General features: G+C 60.8%; 1 protein-coding gene across 1 annotated transcript in view; it reads left to right on the top strand.

Annotated features, from left to right (window-relative positions):
• The window catches only part of UMODL1 (uromodulin like 1), a 68,992-nt gene that overhangs the window by 30,884 nt on the left and 25,720 nt on the right, over positions 1 to 12,388 (top strand). Inside the window, exons 8-12 of the mRNA XM_047797106.1 lie at positions 1,862 to 1,974; positions 3,226 to 3,445; positions 8,361 to 8,498; positions 9,551 to 10,123; positions 11,320 to 11,577. Coding sequence (XP_047653062.1) covers positions 1,862 to 1,974; positions 3,226 to 3,445; positions 8,361 to 8,498; positions 9,551 to 10,123; positions 11,320 to 11,577 — 1,302 coding nt within the window. The remainder of the gene's footprint in view (positions 1 to 1,861; positions 1,975 to 3,225; positions 3,446 to 8,360; positions 8,499 to 9,550; positions 10,124 to 11,319; positions 11,578 to 12,388) is intronic.

The following is a 12,388-nucleotide window of genomic DNA, read 5'->3' on the forward strand; positions in this document are numbered from 1 at the left end:
CCGCGGCATATGGAGGTTCCCAGGCTAGGGGTCGAATCGGAGCTGTAGCCCCCGGCCTACACCAGAGCCGCAGCAATGCGGGATCCGAGCCGCATCTGCAACCTACACCACAGCTCACGGCAACGCCGGATTGTTAACCCACTGAGCAAGGGCAGGGACCGAACCCGCAACCTCATGGTTCCTGGTCGGATTCGTTAACCACTGCGCCACGACGGGAACTCCTCTTTGGCCATTCTTAATTCCAAACGGCTGAGTCTGTATGACTTCCCGCGACCCGAAAGCTGGGCATCCTGTAAAATCCTCATGACACACACCTCATTTCCCACGCCGTGTACTCGCAAAGCTAACACAGTGCCCTGCCGCATTGCAGCCTGAACAAACGTTTTTCCCCAAACACAACCAGCATGAATTGGGAATTCCAGTGCCCTGAAGGCAGCTGGCTTGGCCCACCTGGTTCTGCCTCATGACTCTATCACGCCTCTGCCTGGACGTGGCAGTCCCCGGGGTGGTGTAGGCCCCAGTGTGGTACAGCCCGGGGGAGGGGTTGGGAGTTCCTGCCTAGGCTGGCCTCTGGATGCAGAAGCGTGCGGTGGGGTGGGGACAGTGGAACTCCAAGAAAGTCTGGTCTGGAGGCCAGAGCAGGCGGGCGCCCTAGCCTGGGGATTCAGAGCAAGCAGAAAACAGAAATCACTGCACGAAAGCTCCGGTTGAGATGGGTCCACCTGTGTACACTGTGCAACGCTGGTGACATTTCTGGGCCTTAAGTGGCGTGGGCATGAGCTCTGCCTTGGCCCAAGGCTGGCTGGTTGGTGGAGAGTCAGGGTGGGGGCCAAGTGTGAGCAGCCTTTAGGTCATTAGAAGTTAGATCATGAGGACTTCCCGTCATGGCTCAGTGGTTAACGAATCCGACTAGGAACCATGAGGTTGTGGGTTCGATCCCTGGCCTTGCTCAGTGGGTGAAGGATCCGGCGTTGCCGTGAGCTGTGGTGTAGGTTGCAGATGTGGCTTGGATCCCGTGTTGCTGTGGCTCTGGTGTAGGCCGATAGCAACAGCTCCAATTCGACTCTCTAGTGGGAGCGGCCCTAGAAAAGACAAAAAGACAAAAAAAAAAAAGGACGAAGAAGTTAGATCATGACTGCAGGGGGAGCGTGGATATGAGTTAGTTTCTCTCTTCCTTCCTTCCCTCCCTCCCTCCCTCTGTCTCTCTTTCCTTCTTTCTTTTCTTTCTTCCTCTCTCCCTCCCTGCCTTCTCTCTCTTTCTCTCTTCCTTGTTAAAATGTAGTTATGGGTGTGAGTTTCATTCTCCGTCACCAAAAAGACAGGCTCCCACATCCCGTTGCAGGCTTTTCCAGCTTTTCTTTGTGTCCAAAGGAAAGGACGCTTCCCTTGAGGGTGACAAACCTTTTATTTTGCCTGCGACGGGGCAGGCTCCTGAAAGATGGGACCTTTGCCGGGAGAACGGGAAAGTCCATGGCAAATTGGGACCAATCACTCACCCGGGTGTTGGGGGGCCTGGCTGGAAGGCAGCAGCTGAGGAAAATAGCACCCACGCCATGTGAGGCATTGCGGGGGGGCTGCGTACCCTGTGTGCCCTGGCCGAACCCCAGTTCCCCTGCTGTGACCCTTGTCCCCCACTCTGGCCTTGAAAGCGTGTGATTATTGAGTTTCCTCGCCTCCAGCGCAGAGGGCGCATGTCTGCCGCTGATCTCTCCCGACTTGGCATCCAGACCTCAGACTCAGGCTTCGGACTGTTTTCTAATGACGTCCCTCCGAAGTGTAGGGGACGTTGGAAAATGTTGACAGAAAAGTGCGTGACTCGTGTCGCCGGGTTCCGGCTCTCACGCGTCACCGTCTGCCCCAGATGCACGGTCGTTCCAAGTCACGGTGAGGATCCTGGACCGCAACGTGACCGAGAGGCTGCTGGACCGCGGGAGCCCCGAGTTCCAGAGCTTCTCCCGGCAGCTGCTGCACGAGGTAAAGCCCTGGAGGGGAGTTTTCCGAGGGTCTGAGCCAGGAGCCCGAGCCAGCGGCCTGTCCCTGAGCAGCCTATGTGGCGGTGGGACAAGCGCCCGTCACCATGGCTGGGGAGGGGCAAGCCCAGATCTACGGAGATGCCTCAAGAGGCCCCTCTTACGGGACACTTAATCTAGATTTGGGGCCAAACTGTCTAAATCTTTTTTTTTTTTTAATTTTTATTTTTTGTCTTTTTTTTTTTTTTTTTGCTATTTCTTGGGCCGCTCCCGCGGCATATGGAGGTTCCCAGGCTAGGGGTCGAATCGGAGCTGTAGCCACCGGCCTACGCCAGAGCCACAGCAACAGGGGATCCGAGCCGCGTCTGCAACCTACACCACAGCTCACGGCAACGCCGGATCGTGAACCCACTGAGCAAGGGCAGGGACCGGACCCGCAACCTCATGGTTCCTAGTCGGATTCGTTAACCACTGCGCCGCGACAGGAACTCCTAAATCTTTTTTTTTTTTTAATGGCCACACCTGCAGCATATGGAAGGTCCCAGGCTAGGGGTTGAACTGGAGCTGCAGCTGCCAGCCTGCCCCACAGCCACTGCAATGCCAGATCCTTAACCCACTGAGCAAGGCCAGACTGAACCCGAGTCTTCGTGGATCCTAGTTGGGTGTGTTACCGCTGAGCCACGATGGGAATGCCCGAGAGAATTCTCTGCCCTTTTAAGCAGTATTTGGCCCGTATGTGCAGGTGGGGTGGAGGGAGGTGGGGCCAGGCTGGTGTCTCCTTTGCTCAGGCACCGGTGGCCCTGAACACCTGGCCGTGCCTGTGTTTCCTGGGGGATCAAGACCAGTGAGAGGGGACAGCGCCATGGGATGGCGCCCCGTGGTCTCTCTTGGCCAGTCCGTCAATGCGTCAGTCAGTGCCGCGAGCTAGCCACTCTCCTCGCACACACGTTACCTTCACACCAGGTTCCAGGGCACCCGGGGTGGCCCGTGCGTCTGGGGCGGCACGGCGGACAGCTGGCCGTCAGGGTCTCTGGGTCCCCACAAAGACCCCTCAGGCCCAGTCCGCTGTCCCAGGGTGCCCTGAGCTGGGGGGTGCCTCTGCTGCCCCAAGAGCTTGGTGGCTGGGCCCCTCCCCCTGTTATGAGCATGACGCATGGGTTCTGTGCCCCCTCCATTTGTGGCCCCGCTTAACGGGTTGGAAGACGTGGACAGGAGGTCGGCTCCCTCTGAGCGCCCCTTCTCTCCCCTGGGCCAGGTTGCCCGCTCCTTCCCGCCGGCAGTTTCTGACCTGTACCGAGGAGGGAGGCTGAGGATGCAGATCGTGTCTCTCCAGGCGGGGAGCGTGGTGGTGAGGCTCAGGCTGACCGTGTGGGACCCCGAGTTCCCGCTGGGTGTGGCCACACTGGCCCCCATGCTTCCGCCTCTGTGGGCCAGCACCGTGTTCCAGGTTGACCAGCAGGGGACGCTCGTGCAAGGTGGGTCCTCGCCCCACACCCGGCACCACACCCTCCAGAGTCCGGGCTGCGGGGTTTCTGGTCAACACCCACTTTATTCCAAAAGATGGATAAAGTTCGTGAACTTGGAGTCCTTATCCTGGGTTCCTCGGGAGAGGGGGTCCAGGGCCGACACCCCCAAACAGCGAGCCCACCCGTACCCACATCTGGTTCCCCATGGGAGAAGCGACCCCCGGAGCTTGGGGACACTTATTCCCTGGGAAAGTGCCTCTTGGCTGCCTCAGACCCAGAGCCCATCCAGGGTGGGCCCGGGCTGGAGGGAGCATGAGGGGTGAGGGGAAGGGGGCTTACTGTGTCCAAGCACCACCTGGCGGTGTGTGACCCCCTCACGCGGGGTCGGCTTCCTTAGCGCTGCGTCATTTTAGTCGGTGTTACTTTGAGGCAGGAAGTCACAGGTCAGGGGAAGAGCCGGGAGTGACAGGGACAGGCGGGGGCGGGGAGCGAGGGGGTGAGAGAGAGAGATGGGGGATGGGGAAGCGGGGGACAGAGTCAGAGATGAGATGGAGACACAGACATGAAGAGACAGAGAGAGATGCAGAGGCTGCAGGGGAGGCTGGGGGAGATGAGAGAGAGACGGGGACAGAGAAACAGAGAGAGGCGGAGAGGGAGATGCAGAGAAAGGATGCAGAGGAGACTGGGGGAGGTGAGGGAGAGACGGGGACAGAGAGAGGAAGACAGAAAAACAGAGACGCCCAGAGAGAGACAGAGACCTCGCGCCATCATGTCAGGGGGCTCTGCCGTCGGATGCAGGGACGAAGCTTCCTGTGTGGCGAGGAGCCTGCCTGGGCTCGGTCTGTGGAGCGGGCGTCCCCCTGGCCCCCCAGTGGCACGGGTCTCCAAGTGAGCTCTGCCATCTCCTTTGAGCTCAGTCCAGCACCACCAACCCCAGAATGCAGGGATGGCCACGGCAGTGTCACACCTGAAGTCACACCTGGGGAGGACCTGCCTGCTTGGCCTGGGGTCTCCTGTCGCTTACCACCTCGGGGACTGAGATGGAAGCGCCCTCTCACCTGGAGGTCCCGCCTGCTGGGGCTCAGGGGGCTAAGTGCTGAGCAGACCCTCAGTGGGCGCCCCCCTTGGACAGATCTGAGCCCCCTTGGGTCCAGCTGAGCCCTACCATGTGTGATGCTTCCCAGCCATGTGCCCGGGCACCGGGCGCAGGTTGTTGATGTTTGTCAGGTGATACAGTGTGCTGAATGGTGGCCCCAAAGATAAGATGTGATCATATTTGGAAGAAGAGTCCCTGCAGGTGACACTAAGGACCTGGAATCCTCCTGGATCAGGGTGGGACCTAAGGCCGATGACAGCGTCCTTAGAGGAGAAAGGACACAGGACCCATGGAGGAGACCACGTGATGCTGGAGGCAGCCGGGCCAGGGACCCCAAGGGGCCGCCAGCAGAGGCAGGAAGGACCCTCCCTTCCTGAGTGCCCTCCCTGAGTGCCACAGAGGGCGCCCAGCCCTCCCACGCCCTGGTTTTGGACTTCGCCTCTAGAACTCGAGGGAATGCACCCTGTTTTAAGCCAGCTTGAAGGCGCGTGGCCGTTGGTATGACGTTGGCCTCAGCAAAGTCAAACAGGGAGAAGAGGCCACTTCCTTTGCTAACAGCCCCCGTTCTCAGCCAGTCATTTCTAAGCCCCTCTCCCGAAGTTCCAGAAGCGTCGGGAGCCCTGAGCAGGCTCTCGTCCTGCAGCATCCCTCACAAACGCTCAGCTCTGGGCCTCACACACCGGAGCTGGGGGTCGCTGTGGGAAGGCCTCCCAGGGCCGCTTCGCAGAGAAGGAGGCTGCTCTGCCTGCAGAGTCCGCCGACCTGCTGGCTTCTGACCCCAGAGCCCGAGGGACAGTCCCACCTGGGGAGGCTGGAGCCTGCATGTGGGAGGGCCGTTCTCCCCCTGCCCCTGACGTCCCGCCAGCGCCACCCCCCCCCCCCCCACTCCCGCAGCCCAGGTACTGGAAGCATGCATTCCTTGCCAGTCTGCAAACTAGCAACAGACTGCAGCACAGAGAGCTCCCCTCCCCTGAGGCTCCCATAGAAACAGCGCTGCTGGCGCAGCCAAGCCCCCTGGGTGATCTGGGAGCTCGTCTCAGCAGCAGGGCCGTCCCGTGGTCATGACCTCATCTTCTCCCCTCGCCCATCCCCCGCTCACTGGGGGCCACAGGTCCTGGTCCTCCCCTGGGGGGCACGCCCCTGCCCACCCCGTCCAGTGGGTGCTCCACAGGGCGGGTGGGGGTCCCGGCTCTGACGCATTCACTGTGGTGCCTGGGACGGGCCTCCCGTGTTCCTCCGGGAGATGGGAGGGGAGGACAAAGGCCACCTTGGGGTGAGCCAAGAGCTGGCACAGGCCCGGACCTCTGACGGCACCTCCCACGTTTCCCGGCTCCTCTTCTCCAGATGCACTTTCATACCTCGCGTGCGTTCTCAGGCCCCGAAGGTCCCCGGGGTCCTGGCCAGTCCTCCCCTCCTTCCTCCCTTCCCTCTGTGCCCCCTTGCCCAGGAAGCCCCGTCCTTCTCACCTGCCGAAGGGCAGACACCAGGCCTCCGCGTGCACCTACCCGGCCCCTCGGTGCCGAGTCAACCAAACCAGGCTCTGCCAGGGGCATGTCCTATGTGAGGGGGGGGCGCCTGGGGTCACCACAGTAGGGGGGTGGGGGCCGCCTTGTCCTGCGGGCCCAGGACAGGCCTAACCTGAAGCTTCCAGTCGGCCACACGCTCCCAACAGCTTTGCAGATGCAGCGGCCCTTCCTGTCGCCCCTGTGGGTGGGGAGAGAAGGGGCGCGAGCAGAGGAGGCTGGCCGGGACCGTCACCTCCACCTGGATGCTGGGGGGCTCGCTCTCTCCAGACTCGGGGGGCGCTGCCTCGGGCCCGGCTTCTGTGTGTGCTGCAGTAGGAAGCCAGGTCTCCGTGCCCTCCTTCCTCCTCGAGTGAGACCCTGACGCCGGCCCGGGACTGGCTCTGGCCAGGTCTTGCTTCCGAAAGCCACCAGGTCTCAAGGACAGTGGGAGTCGAGTCTCCTGACTCGTTCCTGGGGGTTCCCTGTCCCGGGAGTCACAGCGCTGCCTATGCTGCCCACCCTCCGGGAGGTGGTTCATATCCTCATCCTGGCTTCAGGGCTGGCAGGAGCAGAGTGCGGGTGTGGCACGGGGCGTCCACCCACGTCCTTGTCTGGTGGCCCAGGAGGCACAAAGCCACCTGGCCTCTCTCAGGGCTCGCAGACCTGCCTCCTGCCTCTAACCCGGAGGACGGCAGGCCTCGGGCTTTGACCCAGGATCCGAGCTGTCTGCATCTTAGTCGGGCTTGCTCCTGGGTGTGTGCTGGGGAGCGAAGGCGAGGAGACCCCCCCCCACAAGATAGCCTGTAAATGCTCTGTGCTTTGGGCCCAGGTCTCTTCTGGGGCCTCCGTTTTCCTCCTGGCCCTGCTGCCCGGCTGGCCTGGCTCCAGCTGTGGCCTCCAGCCCCCAGCATCCTCGAGCTGCCTGCAGGCTGGGGGTCGGCTGTGCTCCAGGAGGATCTGAGAGCTGGGCTGGGGTGTAACTGTTACATCAGCTGATGAGCCTGCTGGTCCCGGGGGAGCTGCTTCGTGACAGTCACATGAAGCACAACTGAAAACCACAAAACGGGCCTCTGAGCGCTTGGCTGCAGAGTTTTCTCTGCACAGAACGAGACTTGTCCCCTGTCTTGACCCGGAGCCCAGCAAATCGGGCTCCCCTGGCTCGGGAACTCCGCCTGTGGCTCTCAGGCAACACACATGGAGGGGCTCGTGGCCACCCCACCCAGGGACCCTCAGACCTTCGAGGTGCTCCAGCTTCCTCTGCAGCTCAAAGCGACAATTCGAAGAGCCGCCTGCTCCCTGGGGCGGGGGTAGGACAGGCAGTGACCCACAGAGCCAGACCCAGGCTGAAGGATGGGTTTCCAGGGCTGTGGGAAGACTGGCCCCCGGGCCCGACTCCTCCCAGCCCGAAACCCAGCTCGAGTTTTGATCCCTTAAGGTTTTATCCTGCTTATTGCATACAGCGTGCTATTGATCGTCGTATATCAAAATGCACCAGACCATCCGATTCTGTCCTCGGGCAGGGACAGGAGTGGGGGTGCGGTGACCAGGGGGCCCAGAAGGCGGGTGGAGAGAGCAGGAGAAGGTGGAGGGATGATGTTCTCATGAGTTTTGCCCCAGTTTGGCCGAAAGCTGGTCCTGGCTGCCCGCCCATCAGCAGCTGCGGGGCTGGGTTGTGTGATGAGAGGAAGGACGGGGGCTCTTCGGGAAGGTGCTGGGATGGGGAGGTCGTCGAGCAGCCTTGCTTGCCCGCCTCCGAGGGATCAGGGCTTCCCGGTGGCACGGGGTCTGTGGGTCTCTTACAGTCATTTCCTGGACCGGGGGAGGGGGTGTTCAAGGCCCGTGCCCATCCATGGCCCGGAAAGTCCATGTTTAGCTGGACAGCTCCCGGCTCGGTTATTTTTCAGCTGCTTTTTTGAGATGCTAAAAGTTAGGGGAGAGAAGTGAAAGCAAGCTAGGGACAAAGAATAACAACAGGGGAGTATAGTCACACCCAGGGGTGCTAATACCTCCTAAGGGACCAGCGTTCCCTAATCTCCGTCCCCAGACCCCCCCCCCCCCGCCCTGGCTGGAGGCGGGCACAGGCGGGCCCTGAGCTTGTCGCTGCGGGTCAGGTAGAAGCTTCCAGGAGGGCTCTGTGCAGGCCCCCTCCCCACTTCCCGCAGGTGCTGGACACCAAGGGCCTCACCGAAGCCCTGCCCGGTCCCTTTGGATGTTTGCTGCAAAGGCGATCAGGAAGAACCTGGCCCTGTCGCTGCTCTGTCCTCTGAGCAGCGTCTGGCTGCTTCCTCATGTGCCGGTGCCCTGTGTCTTTGTCGCCCCACAGACTGGGACGAGTGTGCGGACAGCTTGGAGCACGACTGCTCACCGGCCGCCCAGTGCATCAACCTCGAGGGCTCGTACACCTGCCGGTGCTGGACGGCCAGGGACGCCAACCCCTCCAGACCCGGCCGGGCCTGCGATGGTGCGCCCCCTCCCGGGGACCTGGGGTGGAGCAGGGCCCACTTCTCTGTCAAGCAGGGTGGGCACAGGGCCTGGCACCCCCTGCCCTGTCGTGCTCTTGGAGGTCCCCGAGAACAATTTAATTGCTTTTCAGACCAAAAGAAAGAAATTTATATCATAACAGCAAATATCAATTCTGAATCCCGTCTTTATACTAATGCAGTTTTAAAGTATGACTTTAAATTAATTTTATGAGTGAAAGGGTCTTAGAAGGTCAAGATGAAACCCCGGAAGTGGGGGTCCCTCCCTGGGTGTAGGAGCCTAGGTGAGCTTGGAGAAGGCCTGGAGGTGGGGCTTCTGAGCCCCATTCTTGGCACATCTCGGCCCCACGTTTCTGGAGGGCAGGTTCTGACCGACTGGTCGGGGCTTCCTGGAGTGCTGGGCTGAGAAGCAGGACGAGGCCGTATACAGCCTTACAATGCTGTGATCGACTCGCAGTGTCTGCTCTGGACGCAGGGTGGGCAGCATAGGCGCTCGGCTGCCCGTTTGCCATCCCTGCTGAGGCTTCTCGCTGGAAGAAGCCGCAGAGACCCGTTCCCTGGGGACGGTGCTTCTGGTCCTTAGCAACTATGTGTACTGTCCTGCTTGCTAAGTCTGGGGTCCACACCACTTCTCCCCTCCCCTGCTTTTACACGTGTAACAAAAGCACGGAGCCCCATGCTGAGCACACATTGGGGGAAAGTTGCCCCAAGTTCCCCCAAACCTGGCAGTTCTGTCTGAGGCCTGCAAGAACCAAGACCTGGGTTTCTGTCCTGGTTCTGCAGCCACCCAGCTGGACCCCTGCCCTCGGGGTCTCGGCGTCCTCACTGACCCCAAGGAAAGGCCCTGTGGCCTTCCGAGAGCACTCTTGAGAGACCACCTGTTTGTCCCCATTAGACATTCTTAAGCACCCTCTGGGTGGGTCCCCAAGTACTTGGGGTCAGCTGGCAGCTCATGTAGGTGGCATCTGGGGGGGCTCTTACTCAATTGTGTCTGGAGCAGACTCCCCGCCTGAGAGAGGATGTGTCTCGGCAGGTGATGCAGTGAGTCCCCCGGGAGGTGTGCTGTCTCCAGCGACAGGGGTTGTAGCCCCAGCTCCTGGCACGGAAACAGCAGCTGTTGGCTTGGAGACTGTTGCCCTGTCCCCCAGCCCTGGACACCCATGGGGCACCCCTGCAGCAGGCCAGGCCTGGACCCCAGGGCCCCCACCCAGGAGAGGGGTCAGCAGCATGGCTGGCCACGGCAGTGAAAGCACGGGGCAAGGCGTGGAGGAAGAAGTGCCCAGTGTGGCCCCAGGCCTGGGGGCTGGCCAGGGGACGGCCAGTGGGGTGGCGGGCACCGCCTTCTCCCCCAGGGCTCCCGGGGCCACAGACAGCCTGCCGGGCCCTCCTGGGATGTTGCCTCCAGACTCCACCGTGGAGCCTCCCTTCTGGCCCATACCTACCGAGGGTCCCACAGGCCACATCGAGTGGCAAGTCAGCCTCCCCACGAGGGACACACTGCCAGCACCTCTGGACCCAACGTGGCCACTGACCTTGGACCCTGGAGCCACGTCTCAGGACCTGCCCTCGGCCCCCACCCCCGAGCCTCTGAAGACCCCCGCCTGCGGTGAGTGGCAGGAATGGTGCCCCCAGGGAGCCGTGTGGAGCCACATGCGGTGCGAGTTCCCGTGGGCAAAGGCAGGCACACAGTGGTGCAGTCCAGGCCATCGGGCAGCACCGAGGCGGGCTCTCTCTGCACAGCGGACAAGCCTGGTGCAGCGCAGCCCTGCCCCTCGGCCGCCAGCTCCCTGTCTCGTTAGGAAGAGAACTCGCTCTCCCCCCTTGTCCTCCAGCCCCTCCTCCCCCTTCCTAAGCCTCCCCATGGCCAACAGCTGGAGCAGCAAGTCCGGCACATGTTGAATTAAGCGCAGGGGGTACGGGGGCACATCCCCCGGCATTCTTGGGTCCCCAACAGTTCTGCACCCCCAGAGGTGCTGACCCCTGGCTGTCCCCCATCACCCATTATTGCAGGGGGCCTCGTCAAGACCCCTGAAGATACCCCAGGAGACAGGTGGCCGCTCTGCGGAGGAAACGGGCCTGGCTGTGCTGGCACCCGGGTGAGCTCACCCAGCTAGCCCGGCCCTGGATTGCATCCCAATGGGCCAGATGGTAAAGGCAGCGCCATCGATGCATTTCCCCTGCTGAACAGAGCGGGATCTGAGACTAAACTCTGAAGCCCGTCTAAACCCCTGTGGGAACCATCTAGAGCCAGCAATGGCTGTCCCGCTGAGCCCTCGTAAAGTTTACCCAGAACCAGCTCCAGCAAACTTTGTTTCAGGAGGTCTCACCAGGACGTCAGGGTGGACACGGAGCAAACCTGAGGGGCAGGAGGTCCGTCCCTGGACTCCAGGGCGCGGGGGCCGTCCAGGGACGCTTCACCCACGTGTGCAGCCAGCAGCCAGGGAACTTGACTCTTGTGTCCCTGCGTGGAGAGGCGAAGCTTCTTTCATCTCCTCAGAGTGTTGGATTTATTTTATTTTATTTTATATTTTATTTTATTTTTTCTATTCTATTCTATTCCATTCCATTCCATTTTATTTATTGGCTGTCCCTTGGCATGTAGAGTTCCCGGGCTGGAGATCAGATCTTAGCCACAGCTGCAGCCCACAGCACAGCTACAGGCGGCAGCAGGTCCTTTAACCCACTGTGCTGGGCCTGGGATTGAATCTGCATCCTGGCGCCACAGAGATGCTGTGATTCCATTGCTCCACCGTGGGAGCCCCTGGACTGATTTTAACAGAGGCATTTGTTTCCACTTCCCAGCTCCTGTCCGCATCAGAAGGGTCATCGTCTCCAACGTTACCAGCACAGGCTTTCATGTGGCATGGACGGCGGATCTCACCCCACGCCCCACATTCCAGCTCACCCTGACTTCTGCTCAGGGCCCCACCGTGAACCTGGAGACTCGGGACGCAAGCCTGGTGCTGTCGGGCCTGGAGCCTGGCATCTTGCACCGGGTGGAGATTGTGGCCCAAGCATGTGGGAAAGAAACGGCCCGAGCGCACCTGAAAGTGAGGACAGGTAACGGGCTTCAGAAATGCTATTGCCATTGGTTCTCTCTTTTTTTTTAGGGCTGCACCTGCAGCATAGGGAGATTCCCAGGTTAGGGGTTGAATCGGAGCTGCAGCCGCCGGCCTCCACCACAGCCACAGCACCGCAGGATCCGAGCCACATCTATAAGCTACACCACGGCTCATGGCCACACCGGATCCCTAACCCACTGAGCAAGGCCAAGGATCGAACCTGTGGCCTCATGGATACTCGTTGCGGTCTTAATCTGCTGAGTCACAACAGGAACTCCCACAGCACCGGTTTTTAAAGGAGGGAAAGCGGGAAAACGATTTTCGGTGGGTTACAGGTTAAACAGCCACACTCTTTTGTGGACACTAGATTTCTGTCCCTTGGTGTAGGAACATCTATCTCACCTCACACACAGCTGCCGTGTGACGGCCACACAGGAGGGGGCTTATTTCAGGGACAGGTGTTGGGCAGGTGGGGCAAAGAGGCTGCATTGCAAAGCGCTCTGGACTCTGCAGAGGCGGCCGTCGCTTGCTCACCTGTGTCCTCAGGGGTATGAGGCAGGGAAACAGGTGCGGTGCTGGTCTATTCATTCCCTCTGAGCGTCCTCCCTCCTAGGGGACCTGGACTTGGCTTTCAGGAAGGATGAGGGGCCCCCAGAGCCTGGGGCTGCGGAGCAAAAGCGAGGGAATAGAATCGAGCAGGTCAGACGCAGACTCTGATGAGGCGGGGCCAATCCTTGTTGAGAGTTACATGTTCAGATAAAATTCCTCTCTTCTCCTCCTTAGCATTTGTCACCACATCTTTTCTTGAA

Source organism: Phacochoerus africanus, chromosome 1 (assembly GCF_016906955.1).
Source record: "Phacochoerus africanus isolate WHEZ1 chromosome 1, ROS_Pafr_v1, whole genome shotgun sequence".
In the NCBI taxonomy this organism is placed as follows: Eukaryota; Metazoa; Chordata; class Mammalia; order Artiodactyla; family Suidae; genus Phacochoerus; species Phacochoerus africanus.